Here is a 15508-nt window from a genome sequence, read left to right as displayed (position 1 = left end):
ATGGCGCGTGGGGATTTAACTTCAGGTTATATAATGCAAAAGAAGAGTGTAGAGAAGCTTTCGAATAGGACGCTGAGAACTGACACTCGTTTATGACTGGTGGCGCTTGAATAGGGCGTAGACACGTGTGTTCTTGTTGGCGTTGCCGGGCAGGATCTGTCAACTACGATATTGTCGCTGAATAACGGTCAGGTACTACGAGTGCATATGCAGACATCAAAACACACCGCATATTTCCCTAAAAACGTCTGTCACGGTGCTTGCGTAGGTGAAATGCGAAGACACTGTAGCTAGTAGTACTGCTCCGCTCTTCTGTGTTAAACTTTACCGCATGGCACGCAGGGGGGGGGGGGGGGGGGGTACAATGTCAGCTACTTCTTTGGAGCTCCTACATGAATATGTATTCTCTAAACCCTTTTGTAGTGCATATAAGCATAATAGGTGGATTTTCAATGTAATGCACAGGGAATGAATTACAGTGTTTCTTGAGTCTGATGGCTGCAGTGCTAACAGGCACAATTGTCGCAGGTTCAGGAGGTTTCTGACAGCTGTCATGCGCTTACAGGCGTCTACTTGTTCTACACATGGAAGTGAAAGGAGCGGACGCAGAAAGATACCGAAACGAAGTGGGAGTCCAATCGCATGTATGCATATTTGATCCACAGTATCACGAGACTATTTGTAATATTTGTTTTCAACCTTAAAAATACCTTTACTGTAAATGTTATACGTGAAAATAAGCCGTGTTCATGTCTTTGATTTTGTGGAGCAAAATGCGGGCGATGAAATTCTTTTAATTTGCGGTATAACAGCAGGCACATCTATCAGATATTAAAATTTGGCATGATATGGCTTTTACATTGCAGCTTGCGACAGTTGAATTTGATTCCTAGACCCGAGTTTCTCTGCAATGTTTTCAATCTTGCTTCGCCACATCTTGTAAAGGCGATTGAATGCCGAAGAGCAACGAAGTACGTGCACCTTTTTCCTATAGAAGCCGGAATATAAGAGGAGAAACCTAACCAGGTAAAGATTGGACAAATACCAGAACGTGCTGCAGAAGTTTCAAATCTTAATCCTCGGTAGTAATAACTTCCTCATTAAGCCCGCGCGTATTTCTCCTTTCAGCCAAAACGCTGAACACTCGAAAGCAAATGATAACACTTTGTTAGAGATAATAAACTCTCCTTGAAAACGTATTCCGCATTCATGACGAGAATTTATTTCAGACGATAGAAAAATCAAAACGCCAACCAAGGTGAATTCTTTACTGCTTCGGCAGTAAGTAGGTGACCATATAATCACGTGGTTCGAGAAAGCCATTTGCAGCGCATCCATATTGTTGTGTAGGCGTTAAGTTGTTCATTCACCATGAAAAGCGGTACAGCGCTTTTCATCATAACGTCGGCAGCCGTCGTAATCATAAAGCAAAAAACTCGTCAGTGGCAGCCTCTCGACACATTACGGTGGCAGATAGTGTCCGCAAAGGTTGAGGCAAATAAATAAAATTTGCACATTAACAGAAATCTATATCGTGAAATTGACTGGCATGGAAAGAAAAACCATCGGAACTTGCTTCACTCCAAAAAGGAAACGAAGACAATGCACGTAGACTCTCTTTTTACACTTCTCCACATTTCTCATGTTCCATTTGGCTGTTTTTCTTGACTACAGAGTAAGTTTTGAGTATACGCGTTATCCCCGAAGACATGAAGCAATTGAAGCGAATCTTCAAAGCATGCAATAAATGGGTATTCAAATCAAGCTTTCTCGGGAAAAATTTTGAAAATAAAAAATTTGTAAGAGGCTGTGATGGAAATCTTGAAGGTAATGGTCCATTATTCTGATATGAATCAAAATCTTCCTTTAAAGCGTTTCCAGCGATCGAATCAAACATTTAAGACTCCCATTTCAAAACCAATGGGGAATCCTTTTGACGATAGCAAAAATGTTAATAGAGAAAAAAAAATACAAGACTTCCGTCGGGTGGTCTATGGGTATGTTAGTTGTTATAGTGAACTCTTACGTTATATTAAATAATTTCGTTCATAAATGGATTACCGCTCAAGAATGCTTGTGTCCAGAATTGCTGGTTATGAGGTGCCAAGTTTAGCGTCTACTTGTCTACATTGCTTGGCAGTGCGCCACGAGAAAAGTATTCAAGCAGTTAAAGGTACACTTCGTTCAATCTAAGCGTAGGCAACTTGAGATTTTTTGTTATAATCCTAAACTTCCGCTCTTTCATAGCATTCTAAAAAGCAGGGTGGAAAGAAAGCCGCTGTTCTTCAGTTAAAAATCTCTTCTGACACCAAAAATCTATTTGAAGCTTTTCACTAGAACCAAACCCACCCTTCCCCCGCACCAGTCACACATCTTTGAGAACTTAGATAATTTTTGGTGGCTATAAGATGCAAAACAGACTGGACTGTTATTTGCAATGGTTGACATTTATAGTCAGTAAGTGCACTTTGCAAGAAAATTTGTTGCATTTGTAATGTTATGTTCACTAGGAATTGTTACTCGCAAGGTTTTTGGTATTTAGCGTTTCTTGTTTTAAATTTCAATGCGGGGGCAATATTCACGGGAGTTCATCTGCAATGTGCGCCAGCATTATAGGGGCACGAACTATATAATTTGTTGCGGCCGAGGAATAACGCAGACAATTCCCGACATATCTCGACCCACGCTAAAAGGAAACTATGAAGGAGCAGGTGCTAGTCGTTCTCCTTGTCATATTCCCCGTGAAAGCAACGCGTTCTGGTGAGGAACTATTTTAGCATATTTTACAACTATACTTTTAGCAGTCTGCTTCGAGAGCATGCGACGGTGAGGTGACGTCCTGCAGTAACCAGATTATATGTGCTTCACTTTTTTGCTGATCAGGAAAATATTTAGACTGCTGTGCTGGAAGGAGCGCTGGATTGTGTACTTTGTGTGGGTGGGCCTTGTATCTGAGCACGTAGTCTTGATTTATGTGGCTTTTAAAATTGGCGATCTCATGAGCCGGGGTATACACCGGTAGACATAATGTTTGAACTTCCCGGTCCTGCAGGCAAGCGGAAAATCTGTCCGTTTCTTTTAAATTGTGATGAAATTACTCTGATTTCAAAGCAGACAAGAAGGTTTCTGGAGACCAAACTATGCTATGAAGGTATCTGTAGCCCCATGGCTGAGAAGGCTTAGAGCTATGTTGTGGGTGATGTCAAGCGCGCTCGCCATTGTTAATTTTCTCCGAGATTAAGGAAGAAGTGAGTTAATTCGCGTTTACTATCATTCGTTTTGTGATTACGTTTTACATTCTGCAAATGAACTCTTCAGAATATAAAGAAGTAAAATATACCGGCTCATTTCGTTGATGAATGCTAAAAGGTCTTGACGCTGAGGAATGTGTGTCTATTTAGTTGTGTCTTAAGAACGTGAGTCATTTGCAGGCACGGTGAAGTGCGCGATGAAGAGGGGCAGTAGGAGGATGTCAGTGGAGGAAATTGCAACCTACATGTCCAGAATTCAGTGACCTTGAAGTTTATCAAAGCGCAATACGAATATTCCGCTGAGCGACGTGCTCACTACGAGTTAGACCAATAGAAGGATTACATCTGTGCGGTGGAAGTAATGCACGCGTGGTTCGCCTGACAGATTATTTTCTTTGGAGAGCTGAGTCACCTGCAGCTGCAATAGCGGATGTATGATATAGTGTATTTAATACAAGCTGCCGCCATTTTGCTAATCAGTCGCGGCGTTCGTTCAGAGAAAAGCCAGCTCGCGAAAGCGTTAGAGAGGTGGAGAACGCTTTAGAGGTGCTACGGTGGGGCGCCGACACCGTGTTTGATTAAACTGCAGAGCCCCCTTTCTACCTTGCTTCTTGTTGCATTTTCCTAAAAAAGCAGACAGATTACTTTCAATGGGTTCCTTCTGCTGCAAACACTGCACCCGGCAATTCTCTGCAAACTTCTAGCGACCTGTATCGAATAGACGAGTGAATTGTTGATATGAAGCATTTACGGTCTCGTGTTGAAAAACCATCCGGTTTCTCCATAACGAAACTCCCTGATGGGTCAATTGGAAGATGATGTTATCAGGATCACGTGAGTCCACAGGAACCAATCGGAGAGCGCCGTCAAATTTGAAGTTCCGAAGGACTTCCAAATTGTGGTAGATGGCAGAAAGCACTTCGAAGTTTATGATTGCGAAGAACACACAAAAGTTGGCAGCTCGCCAACCTCCAAAAAATTTGAGGCTTAGACAACCCGCAAAATTTTGAAGTTTTGCCTGCCACCCAAACTGTGCCGTTTGTCCCAACCCGAAAGTTTCTCATTTGACCGCACCTCTTATGTGACACCTATAATTAGGATGGCTAATGTGTTCTGTTGAATTTTATGGCACATAGACAACACAGGTCACAATGCGCTACGCTCATGGTATATAAAACTGGTTTTCTGGAGAAGTTTACAATAATATCGTTATGTATTAAATTAGGCTTGTTAATGTATTGAAATGAAATGAAAGGAATCAGTAGTGGGAGGGTATGTGCTTTGAGGAAAGTATGAAAATGCCTGGTCTAACTAATTGGTTGGTTTACTGCACGATCAGGAGCAGCATAAATATACGCAAGGCCTAAGAATGCAAATTGAAAGGGAATAATCCCAACGTAATCAGAGCACAATACCCTCGTTGCCACAAACAGTTCGGGCAAGATATTGAAGTTCGTTTTTGGATAAACTTATTGACAGCGCTCTGACACACTCTGCTTCAGTTTGCACAATCTCGCAGGCTTCAACTATCTCTTTTGTTAGTTGGTCACAGTGATAATGCAGGATACCTGTGCGCTCAAAAAGTGGACGGCAGGGTGGGGTTTAGTCACAGGTTTTGCAGTGCATCGCTAAATTCCCGTCACCGCCACCGCGGAACCCGTTCTTGTGCACTTTTAGGCATAAGTTAATACGCCTGCCATTTTCTCGATATAGAACTTTCCGCATGATAGTAGATTCTTTTAAAACGCTCCCCGCCGACAAGGGACACCGGTCTTCCTGCATCTGAGAGGGCAGCCGAGATTTCGCCTCTTGACCGGACAGCTCATCTTGCACAGCTAAGAAATCTTTCAGGTGCCGTGAATACAATGTTCTCGCGTGACCGCCGGCCCACCTTCTGTACATTATGTGACACTTCTGGAAATAGCGTCCTAGGTTTTCTGCTTACTGCATGGACCCTACGTTCTTTGTTCAAGCATTGTCTGACCAACTTGCCTCTCAGTAGAGTTTGTAAGCATCACAAAACTGACCAGCCGCTGCGCTGGCACAGTTAGTAGGGCGGGGTCGGCTCTAGAGATCAAGGCGCAAGGTCCATATCCCGCCCGCGGGCGTTATATGTGCTTGAGGTAGGCTGCTAAAAAGACCCTTCGGTGCAGAATGTCAGCGCATGCTGAAAAACACCGGTTGGTTGAAATTAATCTGGTGCATTCCGCTTTGCCGCCTCTCATAGTCGATATGCACCTTTGAACAAGAGGACCACATTCGTTGCCAGCAAGCGAGTGATGATATTAGGGAAAAAGAGGCGCAAGTGTTGGCAACCACCCCGAAATTGTGCAACAAGAATCGGCGTGCGTAACTGCTTCAGGGTCTCCATTGCGTGAGCGATTACTTGGCAACTTCACATGGTGTTGCAGTTGCGCAGTAAAAAAGAAAGGTAAACGTTTGCAAATGATATTGCAGCTTGAGTCACTTGAAAACAAAGCAAACAAGAATGATAACCGAGGATAACGTCATTCGTCGGGATTACCAGTACTTCGCCGCCTGAAAGGGTGCTATTTTCAGCAGCACGAAATTCAAGAGCCTCTGCAAATGCCTTCTTTGAATAAAATGCAGCGCAAAAGAGACCAGCACGGGAGGAAGACATGACAAACACGAACACATATAATAACCGGCTTTATTTTCCGTAACAGTCATCAATATGTAGGTGTAAATAACGCGAGCGCGCTTTTCTGGAAAGTTTTCTGTAAGAACAACACCGGCTCTTTCTTACGTGTCTGTTTTTTATTAGGTTTTTACTTCAGTGCCTGCTTGTTCCTACCTTTTTTCGCTGCTGATACACTTGATTCCCGTTATTTCTGCGATTGTAGATATGTAATGAGATATATCTTTCTTTTTTCTGTCAAGAAGCCTAGCGCCGCCCTAGTGTCGTGTGTGCATGCGATGTGTCAGTAGCGTTCGTGTTTGTCGCGTCTTCCTGCCGTGCTCGCCTCTTTTGCTCTACATTCTATTCAAGTATGCGTTACCAACTAGCCCAGCAATAAGTTTTATAAAATGCCTTATGCGCCTCCTTCCTTCTCCTTCAGGCTCATTAAATTTAGAGGGATTGATCATCAATCGCGCGCCTAGCTTCTCACGGAACACACGTTAATAAACATTACTCGCTCTTACGCTACTTAATTTAACACAAAATTCCGACGCAGACGGCAAAGGACGATTACGGGCGTGCTAATTAATATTGTGCAACAAAAATGCCACTAGTAACGGCCGGCTGAGCTGCCCTTCAACGTGATAATTTCGATACGGAGTCTATTCAGAGAGATTCTTGTGAAGAAGGTACAGACAATCGCTGCATTCCGAAGGCGTTAGAATATTAATCAAGCCGTCGAAACGTATATATGATCCGATAAGTATAGTGCTGTCGAAAATATTTGCAGTGGCTTAGCTCGGCTATGCCAGGATATATGTAGCGAAAGGTACGTTTCCCTGACTGAACTTGTTTTTCGGAAACTCGAATGGTGTGATCAGTCACAAGATGCGCCTTCACATCCCCTGCTTTCAGTTCCAGTCGACTAACGCCTTCCATAGGCGCATCGCGGAGGCTATGCGCCGTCTACTACGCTCGGAACCCTGGCATCTCCGTTTGGCAAGGCGTTCCTTTCTCTGTTCGGGCGTCTCCGCTGCTCTTTTCGCCTTCTGATGCTCATTCTCTCTTTGTTGAGTAGCCAACTGCTAGGAGACAACCTCAGGATCGAAAGAGTAAATATTCTCTTGTCTATACTGCCATTTAGCAGCGACTGGACCCTCCTTCTGTGCATGAATGTAAAACGTTGATACAGTCAAACGTTGGTTTTACCTACGCCCTTTTACGCACTGCTGCGCACGCGACGCGCGGTCCGGGTTATAGAGAGACGGGCGGCGAGGCGACGACGAAGAACGCGGCGCACCTGTGGTGTGTCTCTGGTTATCATGGAATCGGCGCATGCGCACAACTGCTTATCCGCGTGACGTCACACTCGGCTCCGACGGTGGAGCGGACATGCGGCCATGGCGACGGTGAAGCGTACGCCGCACCTTGCTCCCGTCCGGTTGCCATGGTAACGGCGCATGCGCACAACTGTCCTCTGCCATGCACCGCGAAATGCACGACTAGTAGCCAGAGTGTACCTCTCGCTAGAAATCCAAGCATGAAATTTTTGGAAGCGGGTGGTGACGCCGAGAAAGGGCGTATGCGCCGCAGCTAGCGACAAGCTGTCTCCCTCTCTCGACTCTTGCAGAGGGCTCAAGCTGTCTAGCTTAGAAGGTCCTTGCGCGCCGGTTTACCATAGTCGTGAAGAGAAAACACAGGGCCGTGAGGAGCTGAGACGCGTTAGCGGGAGCGCGAGCCTTCGAGCGTGGGCAAAAAAAATCTTTTCTGTCTTCTTTTGCTGGTTGCGGTCGCCGCCGCGTAACCTCTCCTCACGCTACCACTTTCCTCGTTATGCTTTCTCCGCTATCGTCGTCTTTCGTGCGTTTTATGCAGCAATGCGCTCGTTCGCCCAGTTGCGCTAAGGCCGACTCATGAAGATCAAGGCAGGAACAGGAGCCTTAGGGCTGCGCTCTAAAACAACTATAGCGCCAAACCCAGAACAAACGTTCCTATGCGCGTTCCCAAGCTTCCGCTTATTCATAAATGAAACATGCAGATTCTATTTCTAGGCAACTTCCTCCCTACGCTGACTGCGTACTTGAGGCTTCTTGAGTTTGCACAGCAGGGATAGGCACGCAGAAAGCAAGAGCATTTCAGGAAAACCAGTTTTTCGGACACACGATGCTTGCATTGCAAAGCATCGTGCAAAATTAACATTCCCCTATGCACCTTGGTTTCGGAGACTGTTGGCTCCCTTCATGAGTTTTTAAAACGCCCCTCATTTCCTTTATCGTATCTGCTATATATATATTGTGAGCACTTTATGCGATTTCGTCGTCGTCGCCTCTCTGGCTGCGACTTCATCCTCTTTTCATGCACTGTACATTCCCATCGTCTTCGCTTGGTGCTGTTCGCTGGAACACGTCTTTGCCAGCGGACTGGAATAAACGTCTGCCTTGAAGTCTTCCCTTACACGTGGTGGAGGTGCTCCTTGGATCCCCCGTATCCTCTTTCCCCGCTTCTCGCTGGAGCTACGTTCCGGTCGTCGCTTGTGTACTCTCGCCGTCATGCCTCAAGAGGAGAACGCCGACGGCCTGGGTTCCTCCCACTCGCCCTCTGCTGCCCCCGCAACTTGGACCGTGAGCAGCCGTCAACGCGACCCCCAGATGTTTACCGGCCTCCTCGGCGACGACGTGGATGACTGGATTGACCACTACGCCAGCGTGAGTTCGTTCAACCGCTGGGACGATTCCCTTAATCTCCTGAATGTGTCCTTTTATTTAACTGACGCTGCACGGACGTGGTTCTTAATCATGAGACGGACATTCTCGACTGGACAAGTTTCAAGCAGCAGTTGCGACAGATTTTTGGCTCTCCAGCTGTTCGATATGAAGTCGCTAAGAAGCTTTCTGGCCGCATCCAGCGCCCTGCCAAGTCGTACACTTCCTATATTGAGGATGTACTTGCTCTCTGCCGCTGTGTCAATGACACCATGACCGGGGCTGACCGTGTTCGCCACGTCCTGAAGGGTATCAGCTCTCTGGCGTTCAATGCCGTTGCCGTCCAAAACCCTACTACCGTCGATGATATCATCGCGACCTGTCGACGCCTCGATCAGCTGCAATCTATCCGTTTACAACCTGACCCGGCTGCCTCCTTTTTGCCGGCCGACTCCGACCTGCGTGCCCTCATTCGTGCGCTCATTCGTGAGGAGCATCTCGCTCATGGTTCTCCGTGCCTCACCGTACCTGCGCCTTCTGCTCCGTCCTCTACTGGTGCTGGCCTTCGCAGCATCATTAAAGAAGAGTTGGCCTCAGTAGCCTGCTCTCTGGCACCGGACACCCCTGCTATTCGCCCTCCACCCACGTACGCTCAGGTCGCTGCCATGCCACCTGTCTTTGGTCCGCCTCCAACGCCAGCTCCACCCCGCGACCATGTAATCGCTTTAGCACATCAAGCCTCAACGCCAGCGTTCTCCTCGCCCTGGCGCCCCTGCCGCCCGATTTGTTATTATTGCGGCTTCCGGGGCCATATTTGCCGCTTCTGCCGCCGGCGCCTTCAAGACGAACGTTGCGGGTATGCGGCCTTCGAAAGTGGCTACTCTACTCGTGCGCCCTCTCCTCAACGCCATGCCTTCCCTGACTGTTTGGGACGTTCTTCTTCACCTCCCCCCCCCACCTCTGCTCGCCCTCGTGGTTATCGGCCCACCAGAGCTCGATCCCCTTCGCCGTTCCGCCGCTCTTCTCCGCTTCGGCCGGCTTCTGCGGCGCCTGACCTGCGCTCGGAAAACTAGCTGCTGCAGTTTCTGGAGGGAAAGCTGCATGCTTCGGACACCACCAAATACCTCCGGAGCGCCCGTCTAATATGGTTTCAGTGTGGGTTGAAGGTTTACAGATAGAGGCGTTGATTGACACGGGTGCTGCAGTTTCTGTTATTCACGCAGGCTTGTGTTCTCGCTTAAGGAAGGTGAAAACGCCGTACGATGGGCCTTCCCTGCGTGGCGCTAACGACGTCATAATTCGCCCATCCACTAAGTGTACTGTTCGGGTTTATATTGACGGTGTCCGTCACCACGTACAATTTGCTGTGCTTTCTCCGTGCGCTTACGTTATGATTTTTGGTTGGGATTTCTTGTCTTCTGTCAGTGCTTTTATTTCATGCCGTGACCGCATCGTGCACATGACCGAGAGCGCCCCATCATTTGAAGTCCTCGAGCCCTGCCATCGTCTCATTGCCGCTTCTGATACGGTTTTGCCCGCTGGGGGTCAAGATCTTGTACGACTTACTTCTGATACCATCGTCCATGGGGATGTCTTCATCGCGCCTTCTGCTCGACATCTGATCAGGGGCCTTGCCTTGCCGCCTAGCCTGATTCGCTTTGAAAATGGGTCGGCCGTCGTCGCTGCCTTGAACACTTCTCGTGAACCTCGAGTATTACCCAAAGGCACTTCTTTTTCCTGCACATTGGACATGCACCCGGTTTCCTTCGCCGTACTTACCGCACCCTCCTCCTCGTCGCCTCCCTCCGCGGATGTTTCCCTCTCCGTCCTCTCTGCCACCATCAATCCAGATCTCCCAGCGTCGCAACGGCAAGAGTTACTAGACTTGCTTCTCAAGCACCAGGGATCTTTTGATGTGGCTTCCTCTACCCTGGGCAAGACTTCTGTGGCAGAGCACCGCATCGTGACCGAGGGTACCTCGGTTGTTCGCCGCCGACCGTACCGCGTTTCCTTATCCGAACGCAAAGTCATCGAGGACAATGTGAGTGATATGCTCCGCCGAGGCATTATTCGCCCTTCCGCCAGTCCCTGGTCTTCCCCGGTGGTTTTGGTGAAGAAGGATGGGTCTGTGCGCTTTTGTGTTGATTACCGTGCCCTCAACAAAATCACTCGTAAAGACGTTTACCCTATGCCCCGGATTGATGACTCCCTCGACTCTCTTCAAGGAGCTGAATATTTTTCGACCCTAGATCTCCGTTCTGGTTATTGGCAGATCCCTATGCATGAAGCCGACAAGGAAAAACCGCGTTCGCTACTCCTGACGGCCTTTATGAATTTAATGTTATGCCTTTTGGACTGTGTAACGCTCCTGCTACTTTTGAACGCATGATTGATACCGTCCTTCGCGGCCTGAAATGGAAAACCTGCTCATGCTTTCTGGACGATATTGTTATCTTCTCTTCAACTTTCGAGAACACTTAGGCCGCCTCGATGAAGTGCTGACTTGCCTCGCTTCTGCTGGCCTTCAACTAAATAAGAAAAAGTGCCATTTCGCCAGGAAGGAAAACACAATTTTAGGTCACCTCTTCAGCCAGGACGACATTCGACCCGACCCTGACAAGCTTGCCGCTGTCCTGAACTTTGCCCGTCTCTAGCACACTAAAGACCGGCGTAGTTTCCTCGGTCTGTCCTCTTATTTTTGGCTCTTTATACAAAATTTTGCGACCATTGCCGCGCCATTGCATCAGCTCCTCGCTGCTCACAGTGCTTTCGTTTAGACTGAGCAATGCGAAAGTGCTTTTCAAGTCTTAAAGCAAGCTCTCACCTCCGACCCTGTCCTTGGCCATTTCGACGATGCTGCTCCAACCATTCTACACACTGACGCTAGCGGCCACGGCCTTGGTGCTGTTCTTCTGCAGCGTGATACTACTTCTCGCGAGAGTTATTGCGTTCGCCAGCCGCACTCTGACACCTGCTGAACGTAACTACACTATCACTGAGCAGGAATGTCTTGCCGTCGTTTGGGCAGTGCATAAATTTCTCCCCTACCTTTACGGTCGCCACTTTTCGGTCATCACAGACCATCACGCTTTATGCTGGTTGTATAGCCTGAAAAACTTGGCTGGCCGCCTTGGCCGCTGGGTTCTTCGTCTCCAAGAATACCGTTTTGACGTCACCTACAAGTCCGGTCGAACACATCGAGACGCCGATGCTCTTTCTCGTTGCCCTCTTCTGGACTCTTCGTGTCTGTCTTCACCCCACCTTCCACATCTCACAGCGCCTCATCATCGCAATCTCTTCAGCACCTCGCCGCACTCCCATGCGTCGCATCTGACGATTTAAACGACCTTGCATCGAACCAACTTAACGATGCGTATTGCCGCTCCCTAATCGACCGTCTCACGGGAGCTTCTTACCCTCCTACCGCTCAGTTGCGTCGGCAGCTTGGCCAGTTCAAACTCGAAAATGATGTGCTCTGCCGCTACGTTTACTGCCCTGATGGCACCCGCTGGGTTCCCGTGGTGCCACGTAGACTACGTATGACCGCGTAAAGAGCCGTTTCTTCTGGCCTGGCCTTTCCTCCAGCGTCGCTAAATACGTCGCATCTTGCCCGTTCTGCCAGCGCCGAAAACGGGCGACTTCACCTGCCGCTGGACATCTGCAGCCTCTAAAATGCCCCGCCACGCCGTTCACCGTCGTCGGCATCGACTTGTATGGCCCGCTTCCTCGCACTACACGAGGTAATCGATGGATAGTCACTGCCATCGACCATCTCACACGCTACGCCGAGACCGCAGCCTTGCCTGATGGTTCGGCGCCCGAAGTTGCCTCCTTCTTTCTTCAATCCATCGTGCTCCGCCATGGCGCCCCTCAGGTGCTTCTCAGTGACCGCGGCCGGACGTTACTTTCGACAGTTGTTGCCGAAGTTCTGCAAGCTGCTTCTACACTTCACAAGATGACGTCTAGCTACCATCCCCAGACCAATGCTCTTACAGACCGGTTCCATCGCACCCTCTCAGATATGATAGCTATGTACGTCGAACCTGACCACCGAAATTGGGACACAGTCCTCCCTTTCGTCACTTTTGCCTACAATTCCGCGTTGCAACGAACCACTGGTTACTCCCCGTTTTTCCTCGTGTACGGCCGTTCTCCCACTACCCTTCTCGGCGCCTCTTTCTCGACGCCTGCGAGCTCCTCACCGTCTCTCCCCGAACAATTTCTCTCTCGCGTGGCCCGATGCCGCCACCTTGCTCGCCTGAACACTCACGCCTGCCAGGAGGATCGCAAGAGTCACTACGACATGAGGCATCGCGTTGTGTCGTTCAACCCTGGAGACGAAGTCTTGCTTTCTACCCCTCTCCGGACGCCTGGTCTTTGTGACAAGTTTCAGCCTCGTTTCATTGGTCCCTACTTGGTGCTCAACCAAACTTCACCAGTGAACTACCGCGTCACCCCTGTTGATCCTCCCCGGACCGCCGTTACCGCGGGACTGAAATTGTCCACGTCTCCCACCTGAAGCCTTTCATTCGGCGCTTTGCATCGGACTAATCGCGGCCAGGCTGGCCGCTTCTGACCGCGCGGGTAGCTAGTGTGAGCACTTCTTCTTCTTCTTCTCCTCAAGTAATATGGCACATACCCACGTGGGGGGGATTGGCCAAGGTATAGGGTAGAATGCCAATGAAGCATTTGCGCGGGGAAGGAAACGTCAGAAGACTGAATCAAGATAAAAAAAATTGGGAAAAATAAAATGAATTCAAGAGGTTATGCGCTTTCGTCGTCGTCGCCTCTCTGGCTGCGACTTCATCCTCTTTTCATGCACTGTACATTCCCATCGTCATCGCTTGGTGCTGTTCGCTGGGAGCACGTCTTTGCCAGCGGACAGGAATAAATGTCTCCCTTGAAGTCTTCCCTTACTATATATATATATATATATATATATATATATATATATATATATATATATATATATATATATATATATATATATATATATATATATATATATATATATATATATATATATATACGAAGGAAGCCGACAGTCACCGAAACCAAGGAGCATAGGGGGAATGTTTATATTGTTTTAATTTGTAGTGCCCATCAATGGGAGAATAACACTTTGATTAATCTGTTGCTTAGTCTGTTCTGACTGGCAGCATAAAGTTAATTTCGTAAGTAATGAAGCTCGAAGAATGAACCGAGGTAAAAGTAACAGTGCCAAAAAGGCAGCAAAAAAACATTTGCACTAACAGCCAAACAATTAGATATATTAGAAAGCGTGGCGTGAACAACTCACAAAAGCCAGCCGTGGACATTAATTGTGAGCAGTAAACAATAAGGAAAAAGAAATTATGTGGCTTAGTAAAAGATAAATTTGTGGATCACGGCATGCAGAGAATGACGTGTCATTCTTGGTGTCAATATTGTAGAGCCGGAGTGTGAAGAGAAAGCACTTTTGTTTTACTCAATCGGAACAACGGAAGAAGTTGCTTTTTTGAGCGGAGCGCAATAAGGCTACATCTATGCGCAAACTTTGCAAATGCGTTTGGCTGCGAGCATCACGTTCCCCTATATTAATAACTAACCACATGCTTTTCTACAGTTAATTTATTCGGTGTATTACGGTCCAGTTTTCAACCACACCAGCAGCAAGCAGTTTTTATAAAGACACATCGGATATCACTGCTTTTCTTGCAGAGGGGCGCCAATGAACCGCCTTGGGACTGGTGCCTTTTTGTTGATATAAAAACAATCCAGTGACCTTCGCTGAAAACAAGGAATCTATCCGACGTAAAAGTAGAACCGCGTGCTCGATACGAAACTCAACGAAAAACATCGCATGATCGTGCTGTCTAATCGTAGGCCTCTGATACCCGTGTTACACGGGCGTTTTCAACGGCAGTTCAGTTGACTCTCAGTTGAACTGAACGGCAGCTAGCGGTGTTACACGGCAGTACTAACTGCCCTTGAAATATCAACGGCAATTGAGTTCGACTGTGGTCGGGGATTCCAGTTGAACGGCCACCTGACAAGATGGCGACCTAAGGACCGAAAAACTTGCCCTCTTACTGGATTATCTTGGCTCAGTGTGCTTCGCACCCGCAAATTTCTACCGCAAAGCAAAAAAAAAGACAAAAAGAATTGTCACTACAGTAAAGAGTATATACACTACGATCATTTACAACAAGAAAAAAATGCACACACTGCTTTTTTATTATTTACACTTCGCTCTAGACGCGAGGTCATGTGGTTAGAGTGCTAACTGAACTGAACGCGAAGTGCTCGTGTAGCAGCTAGCGTTTCCAGTTGAGTTCAACGGCAGTTGAAATCCTCAACTTGCGGTTAACTGAACTGTCGTTGAAAACGCCCGTGTAACACAGGTATGAGTCGACGGCTAAGAACTCCAAATTGGTGCTGCTACTTTTTCTGATATTTTATTTTCAACGCAGTTTTCAATGTTTTTCTCTATGCTATTTAGAAAGGCCTTGAAGCATGTGCACAGGGATAAGACCTGCTCTTATCCAAAGTATCGACCGGTGGTGTACGCGTGCAGTATCCTTGCAAATTACACTGCTCACAGGCGGCACATCGAATGCATAAACGTTAATTTTTGCAGTATTAGAGATAAATGCAGGTAAGCAGAGACACCATTCAATCAATAGTCAATATTAAGTGTGGTAGTGGAGATAATACTGTGCTGTTTCATTATTTGGGAGAGAGATGTGCGTTTTCCTTCAGTTCATGCACTTCTTCTAATGAAAATCATGTTTATTAATCCATAATATTTAGGAAGTACCGAAATGTATCACATTATGTTGAAAATAAAGAAAAGTTTTTCGTAAGTTTCATTTGTAAGATGTCCCAACAATAAAAACTTCATCTCTGGAGTAAATAAATTGGTGTTAAGTGAC

At 47.4% G+C, this 15508-nt stretch overlaps 1 protein-coding gene across 1 annotated transcript in view; it reads left to right on the top strand.

Moving 5' to 3' along the window:
• Nucleotides 1-2592: 2592 nt before the first annotated feature.
• LOC144134244 (BPTI/Kunitz domain-containing protein-like) overlaps nt 2593-15508 on the top strand; it is a 79932-nt gene continuing 67016 nt past the window's right edge. The window contains exon 1 of the mRNA XM_077667202.1: nt 2593-2760. Within this exon, the coding sequence (XP_077523328.1) occupies nt 2700-2760 (61 nt within the window). The 5' untranslated portion in view covers nt 2593-2699. The remainder of the gene's footprint in view (nt 2761-15508) is intronic.

The sequence above is a fragment of the Amblyomma americanum genome, chromosome 5 (genome assembly GCF_052857255.1).
Source record: "Amblyomma americanum isolate KBUSLIRL-KWMA chromosome 5, ASM5285725v1, whole genome shotgun sequence".
In the NCBI taxonomy this organism is placed as follows: domain Eukaryota; kingdom Metazoa; phylum Arthropoda; class Arachnida; order Ixodida; family Ixodidae; genus Amblyomma; species Amblyomma americanum.
This window is presented reverse-complemented; position numbering and strand designations above follow the sequence as displayed.